This window comes from Scophthalmus maximus, chromosome 6 (assembly GCF_022379125.1).
Source record: "Scophthalmus maximus strain ysfricsl-2021 chromosome 6, ASM2237912v1, whole genome shotgun sequence".
Classification (NCBI taxonomy): domain Eukaryota; kingdom Metazoa; phylum Chordata; class Actinopteri; order Pleuronectiformes; family Scophthalmidae; genus Scophthalmus; species Scophthalmus maximus.
This window is the reverse complement of record NC_061520.1, coordinates 11104094-11125000: the sequence shown is the minus strand read 5'-3', so window position 1 is coordinate 11125000 and position 20907 is coordinate 11104094. Positions and strand designations below refer to the sequence as shown.

Genomic DNA, 20907 nt, shown 5'->3' with positions numbered 1-20907 from the left:
TGAATGTAATTCCAGCGCTGCGTCAGACCAGTGTTACCAGTGTTGTTACCTCTGCGCATGTAGTCTCAGGTCATTTTCAGATGGGTTGAATGTTTCTTTCACTTGATACTTTGCTACTGCCTTCCACTTCCCAGAGTTGTCACTCACAATGTGGTTCCAGATTTCTGGGATCTACACATAAAGAAACATTGAAGATTAATCCACAGGAACACAGGTTAATGAAGGGACATGTGTGTGTATTATATGTGTGTGTACCTGCTCCAAAACCAGCTCTTTTTTTGGAGGCGCTGGGTCGGTAACTGCGAGATGAGCCAGGAAACGCTGCAGCTCCACCAAGTTTGGCAGCTGATCAACCAGCACCTCTGTCAAGAAACCTCGGAGCTGCAGGACATGTGAGTGATAAGGCCATGGATAATACAGCAACAACAACAACCTCATCAGAATTATCTCCAATGACTGAGGAAGACGCCATAATAAGAAAGGAGGATGCACAAGGCCGCCGTGGTTAAATAATTAAAGTAACAGGAAGAGGATGAGAAACTTATAATAGGAGGAAACATCTTAGTCAAAACAACCTCTGGAAACCAAATCTGTTTTATAACAAGTGAGGAGATCAGATATGATGTTGGAGGACAATGACACTTCCTCAGCTTTGATTCACAGCTAATATCCAGCAGGGAGAGGAGAATTTGACCTGATTGAAAGTAGAATTTCACCATTCCGCTCAAACGATTACCTTTAGAAGCTGATTCTTGTTGAAATTGTTGAAGTCATATTTCCTTTGGCAATCTTCCTTCAGCAGCAGATTGAAAAGGGCAATCCAGACCTGGCCATCGAGTTTTGTCATCTTGAAGTGGTCCTCCGCAGGAATCTTCTGCCATTTGCTGTTTATGTACTTCTCTACCTCTCCTTCGGCGGCAGACAGAGACAAATGGTGAAAACACACATATCTTTTAGCAAATGTAAAAATTTAAAGACTTAAATGCTTAGAGGTGAGATATACCTTCCCTGTAGCGGCTCCAAGGGCAGCGGTCAATCAGCTGAACCAGTACACAAGGCAAGTTATGGGTGCACAGCATGCGACTGATAACACTGATACTGTAGAGGAAAAACAAAACAATCAAGTTAATCAAGTAGTTTACTGACAGAAAGGTAATCTGTAAGAGCCGTGATAAATGATTACTCATTCCTCCATCTCAAATGTGAAATCCTTTTTGTTTGTTTTATATCATTGCTAATTAAATAAATACTTTTGAGTTTTGGACAGTTGGTTGAAATTGATTTTTTTGTTGTTGTAAATCTTTCCCTCAAATAATAGTTGATGAATTGATGACAGACAAATCAATTATGAAAATAACTGTTACTTGCAGACCTAAAAAGATTAATTCAAAAGTATGAGTGGTTCATAAAAATATGATGAGCTCAGTAAACGTCTGATCCCTAAGCCTTATTGACGACTCGGACGCGGCCATTACTTGTTGGCGTGATCTGTGATGTAGCGCAGCACTGACACAGCCTTCAGGGAGATCTCAAACTCCAGCGCAGCGCTCTGAACCTGCAGCTCCTTCGACGAGGAAAAATAGAAAGAAACAAGAAAGGTGTTACTCATCAATAGAAGTGACAGACTCTTCTTAAATGAGTCAAACCTACGGAGAACCATGAATCTGGCTCTTTTTACCTCTATAGAGGACACGTCTGTTTTCCTTGTCAGGTTGTGTTGGTCGTGAGCCGCGGGGTCCTCCCTGGTGGCTCTGCCAGCCAGCAGGGTGAGTTTGCGGTGGCAGTAATCCACCAGGTCAAGGAGAGAGTCGTCGGCTGCCTCACATGAATCCTACACAATACACACGAGTCGTTTTAGTCACAATTCAATCATATTTTCATAGAGAGAATGAGTCTCCACTCCCTTGCAGCAGATTCATATAATTTAACATATAAATTTGCATTTGTTAACATACAGACCTCATGAAACATTATCGTTTCGAGAAGGTTTATTATCGTGGCTTCGTGGTGGATCTAAGAAAGTGACACAAAAGAACCACATGTAATCAGATATTAGTGCTGCAGCCTGATTATGATTATGAAATGAATGTAATACAGCTCATTTTACACTCACCACCATGTAAAGATGAAATGTGCTCTTGGGATTGAAGTCCTGCAGCTGACACAAGACTGGGAACACTTTCTGCTTCCACACTTCGACGAGGATCATCTCATGGACCAGAAGAGTAATCTGCAAACAGGAAGGAAACAAATAATAACGGTTTAAGACTAGAATCTCTGTCACAGATGACATTTAAAATAATAACTTAAGTGTGTAGGTGGCAGTCACCTTTCCATACGACACCAGGAGCTCCTTGATGAACTCGTTGTGCACGGCGGCAGCGTTCAGTATTGCCTGTATGTTAAGTTTCTCGATGTTCTCATGTTGTCTGAACCACCTGTCAACAGACAAAGTAAAAAAAAGAATGAAAGGAAATACAAATAATGGAATAATCTGAATATTGATATTGTAATCACACACACAGAAAATGTGTTTTCCAGTGAAAAAAGGAGCTTCTGCGGTGAGAGGCTTTTGACTTGGACTTTGCAAAATATATTGTGTAGTCAGTGTTGTGTTTTTGTGTTGTTAGAGTGACAGGGTTTAAACACCTAGTTCAATAATCTAGTCTATTAAGAGAAAATTAATGGGCAACCATTTTGCTAATTGACTAATCATTTATGAAGTTTCATACATTTAGAAATTGCACAGTAAATCTATCTTTGGATGTGTTCTAGGATGTTCTAGCATTGTTGACTAGCTGCTGACATTTTACAGACTTAACAATCCATTATTTTAAAAAAGGAAAAAAGAAAAAAAAGAAGATTCTTATTACGGATAATATTCAATTACATCTTTTCAATCTTGGCATACGTGTATTTGAGTAGGACCTGACCATGAAAGGATCATGTCCATCAGAACGAGGCAGCAGAGTTGTGTCTACACATACTGATACAGGCCATGACATTGTTCCTCATCAAAGTATCTGACGTCACATTAATAAACTATAAAGTCTACTGAACATGACACAAACAGTGTGGTTATCGCCACAGAGAAGTCACAGACACAGACACCGCCTGTCGACTAGTTCCTACAGTGTTCATGTATGTTAGTCTAGTTAAGTAGCCTGATGCTAACTAGCAGCGGGGTTAGCTGGTTCACCTCGTCGAGCCCACTTCCTTCAGAGAGAAAGTTCCCAGACTTTGAACAAACGCCTCCGCTTCCGCGGGCAGGAGGACCGACGAGTCCATGTCGGCGAAGGAAAGGAAACACACACAGACACAAACTAGTTCAACTTCATTCACTGAGCTTCCTCGGTTTGACTTGATCCTCTGAAGTTAACTTAAACCGGCGTTGGCGTTTCCCGTGGTCGCCATGGTTACTGTAAACCAAGCGCACACTGTAGCGAAGAAGATGCCGTTGTCCGCCAGAGGGGGCGCTGCAGTAACAATGAGCACTACAGAGAGAGAGGCTCGTGTGTGGAATGACGTTTTAGACAATATTCTATCAATGAATAAATACGTCTATGAATTACATCCTGAAATGAAATAATGTGGACTTATGTAATAAATTAGGAAGTAAAACCTATTTATTTATTAAACTAATTGACTCATTTATATATTTACATTTATTTATTGCCTCATTTATTTATTTCAGGATGTATTTCATTGACATATTTCTTAATTTATTTAATATTGGCTTAAACGACATTCCATAGTAATGTACTAACCAGAAGGTACGTGGTTCGATCCCCTGCTCCTCCAGTTTGCAGTGTCCTTCGGCAGGACACTGGACCCCGTGATAGAAAAGAAGCTCCGTGTGAACGTGACTTGTGCTGTAAAAGCTGTTTGACTGGTCAAAAAGACTTGAAATGTTCTATATGAATGCAGTCAATTTACTGATTAAAAAATTATAATAATACCAATCAACTAAATCTGAGTATAACATATAGTGTCCAGCTGTTTTCACTCAATGATAGAAGAAGTGTGTGTATGTCATTTCTGGTTGAGGGTGGGTTATAGATAGATTATCTATTTGTAAAGCGGATCTTAAGTATTGTGAATGTCAAGCAGTGAAAAGAAAATAGAGTAAAAGTGCAAAGTTGTGTAGAATAGAAAAATCGAAGTAAAGCGCAAGAAACTCAAAATTGCAAGAGTAGAAGTTCTTGAGTTTTTCAAGGACACTTGGCAGGAATGTTTATTCTTCTGTGGATTTAGGCTCAGTGTTTTCTGACTCTTCAGACTGACTTTGTGGTGTTAAGACAAGACTCTTGAAGATGGATCCTTTTTTTGGGCTCACTGTTACGGTGCAGAATGAATTTGGGACCGATCAGACGCCTCCCTGATGCTTTTGTGTGATGGATATGAATCAAAATATTTAAGAGTTAAAACACGGTGATTTAAAACATAACCGTCAGAATGAACGTGTTAAAATTAATTTTATTATTCACATATTTTTTACTTCCTACAACACCACTCTCACCTCACTGACCTCTATGTTAAGTTTAAAAAATACTATTTCACTTTCACTTTTCTTGAATCTTCCATGAAAACTCTTCACCTCACCGAAGGCATCTTTGGTCGAGACATCTCTGTATCTTTTGCACCACAGAGCTGTTTGTTTTCTGTTTTTCAGTTCATATCGCATCACTTCCAGCACACCACGATGTTTGGATCGTTTTCCAAACGTTCGTCCAGCTCCTGGTAACTGATCCCTGTAAAAATCATGACCACACCAGTCTAGTTATTAAATGTTAACTTTCAAAAGGTCTTTCTTAGCGATCAGACGGAGCTTTTCAACATGCCTGTTTTGCAGCATATCTCATCATAACTGTGACAACCAGTGAAGAGTCGAGGTGGCCGGCTCCTCTCATCCCGGATCACCTTCACTGGATATTTCTGCAGCCGTCTAATGAGGCACTTCATCAGTCCAAACTGGATCAGCCTCCTGAAAGGCAACGTGACATATATGATATGACATGACATGACATGACATGACATGCCTGCAAATAAATGTCACTCTGACCTAATATATCATGAAACACAAAAGTCTTTTCAGGAACTGTTGAGTTCGAGTGACGCCAACCTCTCATCAACCCTTTGAAGCTGCTGCGAGTAGCGAGAACAAAGGTCTCGGACGGTGGTTCCTGGACTCAGACCACAGTAGAGCTGGAACACGTCTCTCAGACTGGCCCGCTTTTGTCCTGCCAGACGAGAGAAGAAAAAAAAAAGAAAACTAGCAATGAACACAAAATAAAAAGAAAACACAGGTGAGTTCAGCGATCACAAACACTTATTTACCCTGCTTGGTCACATAGTTGAGGCACTCCTCCTGGATGGACTTGTCATCAATGAGGCTCTGGACTTTGGGGGTGGTGCAGTACACATTAGAGTACTGGTGTGAATAAAAAAGGCACAAGACAATCAACAAGGAGTCAACAAAGTTGAGACAAAAAACATGTGACATTACAAGAAAAAGTGGCTATTTTTTTCTATTTTAAGAATACCTTTGTAATGTTTCAAGAATAAGGTAGACAATGTGTGAGAAAAAAAGTCATAATAATTGGAGAAATAAATTAAAATATTTCAAGATTCAAATACATATTTTTTTTCAATAGGTGAGAACAGACAGTCAGCTGATACAAGTTCACTGACCTGAAGTTATGAGTTTAAAACTTAACATCTGTCTCAAAATATCAAAGGTGTTTTCATGAAAAAGAAAGAGCTAATTCTAGAAATCACATATGTATGTATCACCACTCTATAGACACAGAGTTGCAGAGAAATAAATCCAGTGTGTCGCACTGTGCGAGTTAAGTTTTGTACCTGGTATATGGACACCAAAGTCACAACACCATAATACCTGTGAGGGAAAAGGAGCATCTATCTTTGGTTTCTTTAGGAAATACAAGTTTCAACACACCAAAGTAAAACACACACACCAGCGTCCCCGTGACGTGTTGCTTCATTTGAAGCTGGAACGTGATAAAAATGATGTTCTTCTGATAACTTCACACACATCAGCACCGAGAAACAGAAAAGTGGCTCATCCCGATGTGTTGTGGCGTGGACCGACCTGCAATGACGTTCATCAAGACACCGCTGATGTGCTGGATTACTGCACTACGCATTGAATATAATGGATGAGCGTGTTTAGTCAGACGCCTCTGGTGTGTTTCCATTTGTACACGCAAAATGTACTCACATAAGATTCTGCACCGCAATACGAACAAGATTCAGCTCCACATCCGCTTCAGCTGAAATCTTTTGGATGTGTCTAAATCCATCGATATAGGGCAGTATCTAAAAGTCACAACACAAAGTTAAACGTTACTGGCTTGGACTAACCTATATGTATTTCTTATATTTTTATCGGAGTTGTTAACCCGATACTGGCTGCTGTAACACTGGAATTTCCTATTTTGGGATCAATTAAGTACATTCAATCCATTTATTATTATTGCACCTATTAAAAAATGGCACCCCCTCCTACATTAATGCTTCCTCTCATCCATAACATATTGGATGCAATAGAGGTGTTTTACATCACATCACACACAGCTCTAAACAATTCTTCTGCACACGTTTCATCACAATGTTCCTGGACGTCAGGCCCCTGCTGCCGAGGGAGACAGGCCTACTGTACCTGCTGAGTGGTGAGATCCCACTGAGATTTGATAAAATAGTCTTTACAGTGGGTAAAAACTGGAACGTCGTACTCCTGAACAATCGGGGGATCCTTTCGCAGCTGGATTAATTTTAGGTGGATGGTATTTGACTTGTCTGAAAAAGATGAGACAAAGAACAGAAAAAGAGACTACTTTTAGAAAAAAATAAATCATAGCATTTAATCCAAAGTCAGAAATAAATTAAAGTACTGGTGACTAATTATGTTTGCAGCTTTGATGGGTCAGTTGTGATATTAATATCGCTCCGATCACAAGTGGACAGCTCTTTGAGTTTGTCAGTTCACACCTGGCATTTAGTAAGTGTCTCTACTGACCACTTGTGATTGGATCTCACCTCTCCACTCTGAACTGAACAAGACGTTTTCTACAAACACTCACTCAACACACTTTTTCAGATAGTCACTAAATCAGGGCTGTTTCGTGTAGCTAACACACACGTTAGCATCCACATGAGAGAGACAGTTGAGACGGTTGTAGTAAAAACTGTAATGATACCGATGGGTAAGGTGCAGGCTCCTGTGGCATTGAGTTCTTCCATCAAGGTCGACATGATGGGTAAAAGTTTCTGCTTGCTCTCCTCCGTGGAAATGAAGCCACTCTCCAGCTGCAACACAAGACAGCAAAAAAGATTCAAGATCATCTCAAACAAAGATCAGAGCAAACACACGTGACTAGGACAGATGTGAAACTGCGTCATCACCTACCTCCAGTGTTGTGAGGTATCCAGACAGCTTCTTCACTATCGGCTCGAGGGCACACGTGTTGGTCTGGGCGTCACAAACAAGGCCGAGGTTAAACAGGAGGGCGTTACGACTATACTTTTTGTGTTCGATGCACACAGGACACCCGATTAACTTCTTTCCCATGGCAGTGCTAGAATAGATATGAAGAGCACAGAGGATAGTTTGATACGGAAGAAGAGGGACATACCCTTGTTTACATAAAACGCATATCTCAAAATAATCCATGAAGGGATAGAAGAGCAGTGTTACATGATTACATACACTGTTATTAATTTGTTTTGCAGTTCTGGCTTGGTGATGATATAAACCTGAACCGTGTCAAAGAGCTCCCGCGAAATGTATTCCTCTGGGACCTGTCGGGAGAGGGCACAGTCAAATACATGTTTCGAATACATAAGATGAATGATTCCCATTTAAATTGATATTAGAGGTGACTATTATTTTATAACCAATTAATCTGCAGACTAATTTCTTTGCTAACTGATTGGTCGTTTTGGTCAATTTAAATATGACAAATATCAAAATTTCCCACAGCAATGTGACATCTTGACATGTCTCATTTTCTCTCATAAACTCCAAAACATAATGAGTTTACTAGAAGACTACTGACGCCAGAAATTAAATTAATTTACATGAAAATGCATTAGTATGATCAAAATAGTTGATAATTATCTTTCTGTTGACTGACTCGCTTATTAATCAGCCAATCATTACAGCTCTGCTTCTTGTTATTGTTGATATTGTATCTAAAGAACTTAGTGAAAGTGAAAAAAGAAATAACTCTGAGGTCATGATACTGTTTGGTAAAAGTGATCTGCATGACCTCACCTCGCTTGAAATGCTGAGAAAAAACTGTTACGCTTGAAGCTGCTGTTAACAAACTTCATTAGTCTATTGATCTACACTACTGTTTCACAATAGGGACCGTCATGCCTCTGTCAACCGTGATTAGAGCTGCAACAGTTAATCGATTAGTAATCAACTACTAAATTCATCGGCAAATGTTTTGATAATCGATCAATCGGTTCAGGCGATTTTTATGAAAGAAGTCTAAATTCGCTGATTTCAGCTTCTTAAATGTGAATATTTTGACATTTTATGGACCAAACAACTAATCGATTAATCGAGAAAATAATCGACAGATTAATCAATTTTAAAAAATAATCGTTAGCTGCAGCCCTAATCATGATTGTGGCAAATCTGATCATTTTGATCTCTGCTTCCCTTGTTTTGAAATAATTGATGCATTTGAGGAATTGATGTTTTTTCTCACTTTATTAAGTACAATATTAGCACACTCACCTGATACGTGATCTTTGGGCCCAGCGTGGGATGAAACTCACTGAAAAATATGCACTCTATTCGAGAGGTCATGCCTGAAGGTCATAGACCCTTGAGTCTGGACAAACTTACACCGAAAGACTGCTTCAGTTGTAGATGCTGGGACTCCTCTGTCTGCCTGCCCTGTTTCCTGTTCTTTAGCAGATGCTAAGCTACTAGCTTCAGCTTTTAAAGACCAACGGGCTGGTGCCCTCGTGTGAACTACAGTCACCACTGACTCCGGAGCCACGTCCTGGCAGGTGTCCTGTTAGTGACTGTACTCAACAGAAAGTGTCTTCGACCAGAAAACAAACTGTTCAACAAAGATCCTCGACACGTTCAGGCACAACAAACAACACCAGCGCTGATGCCTTCAGGGGATCCTCGGAAATTATCCCCTCCAAACGATGAACGTCAGGAGGCCCTTCGTTGACTTTGTTACGAATAGAATTTTTGTTTTATTGTTTTGACATTGGTTTCATTATTTATTATTATATTCATTTTAAAAATCTTGTTTTATTTATTTATGTTTATCATACTCGAACAAGAAAACAACAACTGGAAACAACAACAAAAAGTAATTTGACATGAAAGACATCCTTAAAACAGTCTCAACAAAGTACAACCTATAATAATAGGGTTTTGAATTCAAAATTCGTATGCCTCGACTAGTCAAAGATACGTAGTTAAGTAAAAAGAGCAATATTTTAAGCTACAGAGGTTAGTTAATTGTTAACTATTTTGATAATCGATGTTTTAGTAACGTTTAAGTGAAGAAAAAAAAACTTTGCTGCTTTAAACTTCCCAGACGTGGATAGTATATTGACCATTTGCAGGTTTCAGGCAAAACAAGACATTCAGAGAACAAACAATCGATTATTTGAGAAACGAATTGGGTTTTTTTTGAGCAAAGCCTCAAAGCCTTAGCACTACTATTCACGTTTGCTATTTTTCGACATCACTTAAACGCAACGCTGCTCGTGAGAGTCAGTGCTGCGCAGCCTGCGCCGCATGTCGAGGCGTTTCGTGTCACGTGACGTCTGCCGAGGCACGCGTAGGAAATACTAACAACACTGTTACACACACGTCGTGCTAAGTACAAGCAGGGCGACATAAGCAACCAAGAAAGGGCAGAGAGGGTAAAGGGGGCAAAGGTGGCAGCTCACACTCGTCCGGTACAACTGTGGGACAACCGCTGTCTGTCTGTTTACACTAACCATGTGGAGGAGGTCATTCAGTGCAGGATACCGCTGCTTGGGGCGCAGGAGGATTGGACCAAAGGTAACTCACCAGTCAAATTCATTTAGTTCCTTTTTTTTTTTAATGTTCCTCTTTGCCACGTGGGCTGCATCAGAACCGGCTGCTGCGCATGCTGCTGACACACATAATCAGGGCATCGTGTGAAATTAAAAACAAATCAACTCCAGTATCTCGGTTGTCACGGATTGATGAGCGAATAATAAGTGTCAGCACTCAACTTTGTGCCAGTCGATTCGTTGCGGCAGCTCGAAAACCGATCCACAGTTTGACTGTGCAGCTGAGGGTCTTATTTTATTTTTTTATTTTTTAGATTTGTGGCTATTTGGAGACGCTCTCAAATCAAATCTTATTTTCTTCTGCTGTTGTAATAAGGGAACGTGGGCCTCCCGTGCAGCGCGTGCGTGCAGCGTTCCCGCCTCACCTGCGGGCGGGATCTCAGCTCTGCAGGCGCTGGATGTGTGGGAGGAGCTCTTCGAGGAGAGGGGCGTGTCGGAGCCCAAACACTCCGCCGACCACATCGTCGCTCACCTGCTCGGGGCGAAAACGGTGAGATGAGATGTGCAACTCGCCGACGTCATTTTCTACATTGCATCGTGTGGATGGCTGCAGCCAATGCTCTGACACGCCACTTCTTTTTTCTCCCAGAGAGAAAGTCTGGGGCGGAGGAATTTGACGGAAATTCTCAGCAGAGAAAGAACAGAGCAGCTATGGGAGCTCTGCACCAGGCGCCTCTCTAGGTATACAGTTTCTAGGAATACACTGCATGTATAATATATTGGATTATCCACTTTCTCCATAACCACTCTCTTACAGACTGCGGCGTTTTTGTATGTCTGTTGAGCTCCACGAGCAGCATTTTGTTTCCCCTGTACGTCAAGAATATGAGTGGAAATGTCAGTAAACGCTGAAATGGAATGCATGATAAACATATATTCATGTTTGGTGCAGAATGCCTGTGCAGTATGTGATCGAGCAGTGGGACTTCAGAGACCTGACCCTGAAGATGAGGCCTCCTGTGTTCATACCAAGACCAGAAACCGAGGTGGGAGAGAAGCAAAGCGCGCCACACTTTACGTACAGTGATGATCCAAAACATTAAAATGTCCCAAAATAAGCATAAATAGCATAAATCGTGAGGGGGGGAAGGGTGCTTTTCACAGCACTTGTATGTACGAAATGTACAGGGGGAACCCCGATGATCTCCATGTGACCAGAGCAACGTTTTCTCTTTGCGTCGGCGCAGGAGTTGGTCGAACTTGTGCTCATGGATCTGGAGAAGACGTGTGGGCAGGCTGAAGAGGGAGCGGACGCTCCGCTTACGTGTTTGGAAGTGGGCTGTGGCTCCGGAGCGATTTCCCTCAGTCTGCTGAGTAGTCTGCCTCAGGTGAGCTTTGCTTAGCGAATGAAGTTGATGAGTTGTTTATTAGCCAGTATCCGTATCCCTTTAGAACTGACTTTATTTAGGGAGACATATCCAGATGTCAGTTGTGACAGGCCGTGTGATCAAGTGATCAGCTGCTTTATTGAAGAAAAAAAAACAATAAGATAATTGATAATGACAATAAATAATTGGTTACAGATGTGGAGCAGTACAAATGGCTAGGTCAAATTTAACCTTTTTTTTACTTATCTCTTTTTCTAAAGTACAGTTCATACCATCTTTCTTCTCTCCCGTCATAATATTAACTACGACTCTCTCCACCGTCAACACATCGTGGAACTTCGAAAAAATGGGAAAACAGGAATTTTTTCCTCCATCTTTCCCATAAGGTAATTAAAACATAAGCAGTTTTAAATTGTGATGCCTGTTGCCTTTTTTCACAAGCTCAAAGCCATCGCCTTGGATCGAAGCCAGGATGCAGTGGATTTAACCAGGGAAAACGCATCAAGGTACTTGTACAACAGCTCAAAATAATTCTAATAAATGTCGTTATTGATTCACTTTTATTGTGGATAGAGACTTATAATTGATGTTTGTTTTTTTAAATTGAGGCATATACAGTGATGCATGAAGTCTGATGAGGGATTTTTCTCTGCAGTTTGGGGCTTCAGGACAGATTACAGATTTATCACATAGACGTGATGAAAGGTGAGCGACAGCAGTGCTTTGCAGTTGTTAGATAATGCACTAAAATACACTGCTAATAAACATTTACTCTATTTATCCTTGTTTTTTTTAGACCCAGAAGCTGTGTTGAGGCTCTGTAGCCCCGTTTCAGCTCTGGTCAGTAATCCTCCGTACCTGTTCTCAGAGGATATGTTGTCGCTGGAACCAGAAATTCTCAGGTGATTAAAACATTTATAGCTTCAGAAGCAGTATATTCACAAAATAATGGTTAGAACACATCCTCTGTAATGCAGTTTAAAAGTGTTTCTTGATGAATTTGTCAGCCTGTAGTTTGGGCCACCACTAACAGTTATTTTCATTATATGTTAATATGACAATCATCTTCTCAAGTTGGTCCATAAAATGTTTGCAAACAATGAAAGGTGCCCAATATGATTTACCCACAATCCAAGGTGATGTTTTCAACAGCTAATGTTCAGCCAACAGTCCAAAGTACAAATATAATCAGTTTTTGTGTTTTAAATTTTTGATTCTAAAGTGACAAAAATAATTTGTTGATCATCTAAAAAGCTGCTGATCCTCATCCAAGTAAGTATCTGTAAATGGTGTGTAAACTTTTAATGATTAATAGCACATGTAGTGTAAGATAGTTGTGCTGCATCACTACACACACACGAGCAAATCCTTACAGTTTATACTGGTTCATTTATATGAAGAGATTTGATTGTATATGCAATGTCATCATGCTTCCATTAACGTTTTAAATGCCAGTTATATATGCGTCAAAGGAGAGGTTATAAGGAGGAATTATAGTTATTGAGAAATTAATTTATGAAGACTACAAAATGTCCCTCTTTTTTCCACCTACTGTACAATATACTTCCCTAAAAAAGACAGGTGGCTGTAATGACACATGAGTTCAAATGGAGAACATTAGTTGTATTTTGCAGTACATTTAAGATGCTAGGTTCTTAGAAATCGTACATATCTGTGGCATAAACAAATGTGATATGCTAAAACACACTCAGATTCTGGTCTTGGATTTTACACTGAATGTATTGTTACTGCATTTTTGGGTTTGATAAATAAATTTAAAATAATAAAGTCTATCATATCGTGAACCACTTAAACTAACTGTTTATATATACTGCTTATAAATGCTCAACAGGGATGTTAGTATTATTTCAGAGTTACACAAGTCAAACATTTGAAAATGCATGAATGGTGTTTTTTCTTCCTCATTGTTTATATATGAATATTTTTTATTATGCATCCCTAGACTTGTATTTATTTATTCTTTTCACATGAGGTTTCACAACAGAGGTTACAGTATTGAAGTGACAGTATTGAAGTGACGTTTGGGCACTGTGTCTGCTGCTCTCAGGTTTGAGGACCCGTCTGCTTTAGATGGAGGTCAGGATGGCCTCGATGTGATCAGACAGATTTTGACTATGGCTCCAAAGGTTCTGTCAGATCATGGGTAAGGAACGCCTCTGCTTAACACAAGCCCCCGCGCGCGCACACACACACACACACACACACACGCAGAAACAAACACACACACCAACCCACCTGGGTTTAATTCCTAGCGGCAGCAGGGGCTTGTCACAAGAACAGCATGTTCTGAAAAACACAAGTATCATGTTGCCTCTTTAATGAGTTAAGCTTTCTGAAAGACTTCCAGTGAAGACAGTTCCAGAGCTCTCGTCTCAAGGTCACTTCTGACGATCCCGTCCTGTCGATAATTAAATCTTAATCCGTTTTGTGGTATTTCTTTTCCCGCCGTGTATAACAGCCGTGCTTACTTGGAGGTGGACCCCAGACATCCCCGGCTCATTCGCCGCTGGGTGGAGGCGAATGTTGAAGAGCTGCGTTATGTGGAGACACGACACGACATCACCGGCAGGTCTGTCTACAAAACCTCACGGCCCGTGTGTCCGTCACGAGGGCATCATCTCATCGTATTGTCAGCCTTTAACTTGCTGCGATTTCGTCCTGAAGTTGAATTAATGTTGGTCTTTCAGGTCCATTACTGTCTTTTCAATTTAAAGTAAAAGGCTGCGCTGATAAAATCTTACAGATGAAAGCTCAGAACAATCTTAATCTGTGGTTCTTTCACATTGCAGGTTCAATTTCAGCATCCGTGACACTTGTTTCTGTTTCTGTTTCTTTTAGGCCTCGATTCTGTATCCTACAGAAAAGAGATATCAGAAAAGGACCGTGAGCTGGATCTGGAGTGAAAAACCCAGATCCTATTACACTGGTTTTGGCCCAAGTCGCCACTGCCTCAGCTCCTCAACCCCCACTGAGCTGCCAAGCACGCACTTGCACTGATTTAATGACTTTAAAAAAATACTCAATTTGCAAAAGCTGGAATCACCTTCATGTCGCTGTTGCATTTTTAATCTTGTAACATTTGCGATCACATCCTGTGCCCCGATAGAAATGTGTGCGAGTTGGCACAAAGGCAGGCTCAAAGCTGAAGGTAATTACCAAGGCTTTTCTCAGAACCCTCCCCTCTCAGAATCGCACCCTCCTCCCAGGAAGCATTCAGCAGTTCTGTGAATCTGCTGATGAGCGGTCCTCCCCTTCGCTTGTCCATTCGCTGACTCACATGCAGGCTGTAAGCATTGTTGAGCAAAAACACACACACTCACACAATGTGGCCTTTACGTCCTCGCACGGACGCTCGGTCTGCGTGTCTCATGCACTTCAAAGCTCACAGGCCACAAAGTCTTTGTATTTCAAAGGTGATTGAAAATGGAATTATTTCATAACAAGTGTCACAAGAGCGCTCATCATGTGATTAATAACGGTGATGTGGACAGTATCTGCCTTTACCCCGAGTAATACTGTCACGTCAAGCAGCGCAAGAGAGAAGAACAATAAAGGACAGTAAGTCAGGATCAAATTAGTTATTTTAATACAAAAATGTACACATGTAAAAGGTAGAAAAAAGGTTTTACTGAGAAAATAAAATGGCTTAAAATGATGTTTTCAATGGAATCAGTGTACTTCTTGGAAACAATATGTATATCCAAAACTGATGAGGGTAAAATTAGACATGGACAATTCCACATTCATAATAAAATGAGTGTAGATTACAGTACTGAGTTTTCTCATAGGTCGCCTCTCTGGGATAATTCACCACCCAGCCCTCGACAAGTTACGTCTGAAACCAGACACGTCAGTTTGAACTGAATTTGTACACATTTCGTCAGTACATAACACGACCCTGTGTCCAGTTTTCCTTTTTTCGGGACTGGCCTTCAACTGCTGGAGCAGCGTTGTCACTTACAGGTTTGAAGGACCTGTTTTGACAGTTGTTTGTCTTTTTACGTCAGCTGCATTTCAACCATAATGATGACCCTGAGGAACGCCTCATACCTTGAAGGGGTAGTCCTGGATGTAACGCAGCAAAGGCCTCGGGAGTGGTAGCTGTTCGTGGCAGTCAGTGTGTCTGTTAATGACGAGGCGTGTGAGGTGCTGTAAGGACGGGAGGCCCCTGGGCTTGTACACAGCCCGCTTCAGTTTCAAAACCACTGACGTTGTCTGCTGAGAGGGCTTCGAAGGAGACTCCACCTGCACCTTCCCCTCGTCTGCTTTCTTCTCTGGTCCCATGTAGTGCTGCACCAGGCTGGGCACGCTGGAGAAGGACGACAGGCATGGCCGAGCCGGCGAGCTGGAGTCCAGCAAAAACTGGGCGCCGCTGTACTGGATCCGTATACTGGTGGGACCACGCGCCGTCCTGACCGAGAGGGTCAGCATGTACATAGGGTGGCTGCTGTCCCGGACCAAAAAGGCTCCTTCAGACGCCTCTTGAAGTGCAGCGTGCGCCTGAGCCGCAGTTATTGCTCCCCAGTACCATCCTGCACACACATTCCTCAATATTAGTCACTCTGGACATTCATCGCTGTCCCGTGTGTTACTCGATGTTCCACAATGAGGTAGTTTAATAAAACGGCAAAGAAAAAATACCAATCTGTGCCCTAGAGATTCTCATGGATGTGGAATGTGCAACACTTTTCATCCTCTTACCTGAATTTTCTAGATAGCAAAAGTTGCTGGCAATCGCCCGCAGGTCCTTTGTGGGGTCCCATACCGGAGGAGTGCCTTGGAGGCAAGAGTTAGGAGGTGCAGTTCCAGTCCGCATGCCCTGTGGGACTTCAGTGAACAGAGCACCGGGCAGAAGCGTTCGAGGGCTGGAGATAGAGATGAGAAGAAGAAGATGAGATTTGAATGGCATTAAAAAAAATGACAAACTGCAAAATACTCGGAAATGGCTTCACTTCTCTGTATTAATGCATTCATCCGCATCATGTATTCATTGCGGTAAGGTTTTCTAATTGCTAAATGAACGTAATAAGAAGACGTTCACACACTTTTTAATTAACAACCACAAATTGTAGTAATTTAAGTTATGATCTTAGAATGACATTTTTTTTATGTATAGCTGTGATGTTGTGACATATTTTGTGCTATTTTTCTGTCTAATATTACTGCCGGGACCCCGTTGAAAGGAAATTTATATAATCTCAGTTGTGCTTTCATGGTTTAAAGATGGAAAATAAACTTCCCTAAAATGTACTTTTAGTTAATGTGACAGGCCATTTTCCACCGGTCATACATTCGAATTATAAGGACAGTACGATATACTACTTTCATAATCCAGATCTTTGAATATACTATAATATGATATACTAGTATACTATATACTATATAACTTAAAAGGGTATATATTAGTTTTACAAACAGATTGCATTTTCTGGTGTGTTTAACAAACAAACAAAAAAACAGGAGGAGGAAGCAAACAAAGAAGTGTACTCACCCAGGTACACAAAGAATCATACTATTTGCCGAATCCTCTGGGATAAAAAAAAAATAAAAAAATCCGGTCGATTCTCCCTTTTTTCTTCAGAGAAACGCTAAAACAAATAGAGCGCCTGAAGAAACCCCAGCTCTGAGAAAGACAAAGAAAACAGATTGTTCGATATGAGTCCGCTTATTAAAAAGAGGGAACACGAAGATCTGCGCGATCTCAGCATCGACACTGGTCCATATATATATATATATATATATATATATATATATATATATATATATATATAGACGCGCTGTACAGTGAAAAAAAAACCCGGAATAAATATATATATATATATGTTTTTTTAAAAAAGAGAATCCGAGCAGCGGCGGGCTGGAGTGTGTTGTCACCAGTATGTGATCCGAACGTGTGAAGGACACAGTGTAAAGGCTGGGCTTTTTAAAATTTCCCGTTTCCTAGAAGTCTATTCTAGGAACTCCTCACTCTGACGTCACGCCGGCTGCTCCACGCTCCCTCCCTCCCTCCCTCCCGCCCGCCCGCCCGGCCGCTGTGCCGTGTGACGGCGGCCCGCCCCGCCTGCTCGGCGCGTCCTTCTTCTTCAAAAGGAAGAGAATGTTTTTTATTTGATCTTTTTTTTTTTTTTTTTTTACCGTTTCACTGTCGCCACCTCCGTCATTTTTCTTCTTCTCGTGTGCGGGTTTCCTCGTCGCGGAGCCCGGGCCCGTCCCACCGTGTTCCGCCCGGCGGCTCCGTCGCCTTCGCTGTGTCCCCCCCCTCGCTCCCAGGAATCGAGCGCCAGCTTCCCACTATCCGCTTTCCAGGAACAGTGGCCGCGCTTGACTCCGCCCCGCCGGGCGGCCCCGGCTCGAGCCTTCATTCTGGGAATCCGCCGCCTCGGCATTAAAGATAATAGGAATGGGCAGAGGCCATTTCCAGTAATATAGATTTTTTTTCTTCTTCTTCTTCTCCCTCCTCCTCCCTCCCGCGCCGGTGGAAAAACACGACGAGAGCTTTTCTCCGAGGCTTGTCCCAAGTAATTAAAACGCGAGGAAACGGAGTTTGTCATTGTGACAATAAAGCTGAAAACGAACCTCAAACGCGTTCATTCTAGGCCAAATAGATATCGCTCGGGATTCGTTCCACTTTTGGCTGATGAATTACATTTGGGGTGATTTGTTCAACCTCGTGTTTCTCCTCATTCGATCGCTCGTCGTGTCACAGCTTCTCGCAGGGTTATATATATATATATATATATATATACACATATATGTATATATATATGTGTATATATATATATATATATATATATATATATATATATATATATATATATGCATATCAGGGCAAACAAAGTTTTCAAAACATTTCCCCCCTGAGCCAACCTCACACGCACCTGTGATCTACATGTGGTAGCAACACATGAAACTATGCCGTATCATAATCATAACCATATTCACCAGAGCCTTCTGACCCCACACACTTCAATCTTGGAGTCACTTTTTTTCTTCTTCTTCTTTTTCTGAGAAGTCTTGTGGACTGAATACTCCTGCAGGTTTTTTGTCAAACAAATGTGTTTGGTTTTTTCCCCCAGAAGACACAGCCACTGCTTTTATTCTGACCTTTAATTTTCATGACTTATTCTGTACAGGCAACAACATCAATGTGGACTTACACGAGTCGATTCAAAACAATCACATTGCAACAGGAGATGACCTACACAGATGAAAACACAACCAAGTCTGTTTAGAGAAGTTTACTCGTACATGTATATGTGTATTCCTGAATGTGGTGTTCGAAAACCAAGGTTTTCGTGTCAATCCTTGTGTGCACGCTATGAAAGGGAAGTTCTGTGAAGATCAGCGGAGACTCCAGGGATATTAAAGATTATCCATCTGGATGGAGCTGTCTGGTAACTGGAGAGACTTTTACGAGGAAGGCAGAGGGTTTTACCGAGAAGCTGAAGATGAAGAAAGAACAAACTTTATGAACCTCCTCACACTCACACAGAGGCCTGTTGAGTTTAGGAAGCATATTTATTTATTTTATTTTATTTGTATGGGCATCATTTTATATCTGTAAGTGATGCTTCTGAGAATGTCGTTCACAACATCATTCATTATTCATTCATAATTTTATTTGAGAGGGGCTGTGTACAATTTTAAACATAAATGGAACCATTTGATGTATGGTACAAGCCCATAGGGCTAATTTACACCTGCAGTTCATACTTTAAAACATTTACAGAGTGACAAAACAACATTGAATAGACTAGACAGACAAAGGCATAATATAAATCACAAAAATATCTCACACACACACACACACACACACACACACACACACACACACACATAACTTCTCAGAATCATGAAGGGGTAATAGCAAATCAAGCAGAGGGGAAAATAGTACAGGTCCAAAAAAAAGTGAAGTTAGTCTAGAACTACAAATCTTTGCAAGTCATTCTTCTGAACAGTGGCTTCCACGTACAATCTCATACGGAAGCTATTCTAATGGACCATACTGAGTGACTAACCGGACGAGAATTGACCAAACCGCGTAAGGAAGGCGAAGCCAAACCATTACAAATTTTACACTCGAGACACAGATTAGAGAAGGAAAAAAAAGGTAAAATTCTCAGAGGATGTCTCTCTAGTATCCTACAGTGATGAGAACAAAATGGCTTGATATGCAGAATTTCTAGGGTTTGTTTATGTTTGGATTCCAATGGTCTAATAACTGATTGTTTTTTTCCGGCCTGCCCCCAGCATGTAATACATTAAGACATGTGGGAAAAGATCAAGGCGTGCATTAATATCTTGGCTGCATCAGTGGCGGTAACAGTAAGAAAGTTTCTAATTTGTCTAAAATTTGCTGAGTTATATTCAATGGTTTCTTAAAATGAAGACTCAGATCCAATAGTATGCTATTTCATTTCAGTTACTATGTCAATCTTTAACATCAAACATTCAACAAACATGGTTGTTTCATCTGCAGAGATGTTGATGGACTCAACTAAGGATTTTTTTTTTTTCAAACAGAGTAACCTACTGATTATTTTTCTTTATTGATCAGTAGTTTGCTCTGTATAAAGTGGGGGAAAAGCAAAGCTTGCCCATCACAAGTTCTGAGAGGCAAAGGTGATGTGTCTCATTTTGTCCAACTAGCATTTTTCATTAAAAACTTGTTTACAAATGTTTAATCGATTACCAAAATACATGCAGATTTATTATATGTCGATCAACTACTTGACCAAATGACTAAAGCTCAGTTTCACTTGTCTTACATGAAGAAGCAAAGGTATTCATAAGCTTTGAGTGTTTCCTTTTTTTAAACATTTGCCCTGATTAAAACTAAAGTGACCTTAATTTTTTAATTTAATATCAAATACTTGCATCTGCTCTACTGTGCACGTGCAATGTTGACCAATGTGTTTTTAAGTGACCAATCCACTCTTGGATCATTTTCAAAGGTAAATGATCTTCACGCTATTCATCCCAGTGTTTGTTGTTCATTTGTTGCTAAGTGTTTTGCGCTCTCCTGTAAATTCTGGTGATTATGTTTTCCTTTTTCATTTTTTGGTGTATTTTTTCCCTGTGTAATTGTCAGCTTTCTCCTTAAGTCAGGAGCAACGTCGCAGGAAAAAGTGAATTGACCGGACTCAGTGTTTATTCGGTTCAGTTAAATCTCACATCCTGACCAGCGGCTGCTGAGTCTTCACGCTGAAGGGTTTTGTAGATTTTTGTAGATGTCCACCTATGAAAACAGAAAAAAGATCTATTACACGTTACTATTGTAACTTGATTGCGAAACATACACTATTTGTCATCTATGAATATGTGTGAGCCATTGTTTGTCACATTTGCTATGTCTCAATCCCACACCACATACTAATACATCTTTTATAATTGTATTCATTACTATTATAAGTATTATCAAAGTCAACAGGAAACACCAGTGTATAGAAACTTT

The 20907-nt window shown here is 40.8% G+C and overlaps 4 protein-coding genes across 5 annotated transcripts in view; 1 reads left to right on the top strand and 3 right to left on the bottom strand.

Moving 5' to 3' along the window:
* The window catches only part of zmynd10 (zinc finger, MYND-type containing 10), a 4903-nt gene extending 1455 nt beyond the window's left edge, over positions 1-3448 (bottom strand). Inside the window, exons 1-10 of the mRNA XM_035631547.2 lie at positions 3200-3448; positions 2330-2438; positions 2114-2230; positions 1960-2013; positions 1679-1831; positions 1476-1564; positions 1004-1098; positions 737-909; positions 256-381; positions 50-171 (exon numbers count right to left, since the gene is read on the bottom strand). Of these exons, the coding sequence (XP_035487440.1) occupies positions 50-171; positions 256-381; positions 737-909; positions 1004-1098; positions 1476-1564; positions 1679-1831; positions 1960-2013; positions 2114-2230; positions 2330-2438; positions 3200-3288 (1127 nt within the window). The 5' untranslated portion in view covers positions 3289-3448. The remainder of the gene's footprint in view (positions 1-49; positions 172-255; positions 382-736; positions 910-1003; positions 1099-1475; positions 1565-1678; positions 1832-1959; positions 2014-2113; positions 2231-2329; positions 2439-3199) is intronic.
* Positions 3449-4456: 1008 nt separating this feature from the next.
* Positions 4457-9260, bottom strand: nprl2 (NPR2 like, GATOR1 complex subunit). 2 transcript variants are annotated; one of them, XM_035631548.2, is made up of 11 exons: positions 8771-9260; positions 7730-7821; positions 7430-7598; positions 7221-7329; positions 6683-6819; positions 6242-6339; positions 5863-5899; positions 5338-5431; positions 5123-5240; positions 4842-4984; positions 4457-4751 (listed from the first exon to the last, which is right to left on the bottom strand). In XM_035631548.2, exons 1-11 carry the CDS (start codon positions 8840-8842, stop codon positions 4684-4686), a joined length of 1137 nt encoding a protein of 378 aa, XP_035487441.1. In that variant the 5' UTR covers positions 8843-9260; the 3' UTR covers positions 4457-4683. The 2 variants fall into 2 exon arrangements, with proteins under 2 accessions (XP_035487441.1, XP_035487442.1); XM_035631549.2 differs by having other exon boundaries at positions 8882-9258.
* Positions 9261-9815: 555 nt separating this feature from the next.
* Positions 9816-15108, top strand: hemk1 (HemK methyltransferase family member 1). Its single transcript, XM_035631550.2, has 11 exons — positions 9816-10069; positions 10421-10594; positions 10694-10785; positions 10997-11090; positions 11292-11432; positions 11874-11938; positions 12088-12137; positions 12229-12334; positions 13501-13596; positions 13912-14022; positions 14292-15108. Exons 1-11 carry the CDS (start codon positions 10007-10009, stop codon positions 14338-14340), a joined length of 1041 nt encoding a protein of 346 aa, XP_035487443.1. The 5' UTR covers positions 9816-10006; the 3' UTR covers positions 14341-15108.
* Positions 15023-17747, bottom strand: LOC118309432 (cytokine-inducible SH2-containing protein). The gene is made up of 4 exons (XM_035631551.1): positions 17589-17747; positions 16945-17076; positions 16155-16318; positions 15023-15985 (listed from the first exon to the last, which is right to left on the bottom strand). The coding sequence occupies exons 2-4, from the start codon at positions 16962-16964 to the stop codon at positions 15498-15500; spliced, it is 672 nt and encodes a 223-aa protein (XP_035487444.1). The 5' UTR covers positions 16965-17076; positions 17589-17747; the 3' UTR covers positions 15023-15497.
* Between the last annotated feature and the right edge of the window lie 3160 nt (positions 17748-20907).

What these genes read in the sequence shown, in the direction of transcription:
- nprl2 (XM_035631548.2), bottom strand. Translation starts at nt 8,842, where the DNA reads ATGACCTCTCGAATAGAGTGCATATTTTTCAGTGAGTTTCATCCCACG. An exon ending in CAAAACAAATTAATAACAGT is followed by an intron (nt 7,599 to 7,729) that starts GTATGTAATCAT and finishes TATCTATTCTAG; the next exon opens with CACTGCCATGGGAAAGAAGT. An exon ending in CAACTATGTGACCAAGCAGG is followed by an intron (nt 5,241 to 5,337) that starts GTAAATAAGTGT and finishes CTCGTCTGGCAG; the next exon opens with GACAAAAGCGGGCCAGTCTG.
- hemk1 (XM_035631550.2), top strand. Translation starts at nt 10,007, where the DNA reads ATGTGGAGGAGGTCATTCAGTGCAGGATACCGCTGCTTGGGGCGCAGG. An exon ending in ACCTGCTCGGGGCGAAAACG is followed by an intron (nt 10,595 to 10,693) that starts GTGAGATGAGAT and finishes TTTTTCTCCCAG; the next exon opens with AGAGAAAGTCTGGGGCGGAG. An exon ending in ACCAGGGAAAACGCATCAAG is followed by an intron (nt 11,939 to 12,087) that starts GTACTTGTACAA and finishes TTTTCTCTGCAG; the next exon opens with TTTGGGGCTTCAGGACAGAT.
- LOC118309432 (XM_035631551.1), bottom strand. Translation starts at nt 16,964, where the DNA reads ATGATTCTTTGTGTACCTGG. An exon ending in ATGATTCTTTGTGTACCTGG is followed by an intron (nt 16,319 to 16,944) that starts GTGAGTACACTT and finishes CTCTATCTCCAG; the next exon opens with CCCTCGAACGCTTCTGCCCG. An exon ending in TTGCTATCTAGAAAATTCAG is followed by an intron (nt 15,986 to 16,154) that starts GTAAGAGGATGA and finishes ATGTGTGTGCAG; the next exon opens with GATGGTACTGGGGAGCAATA.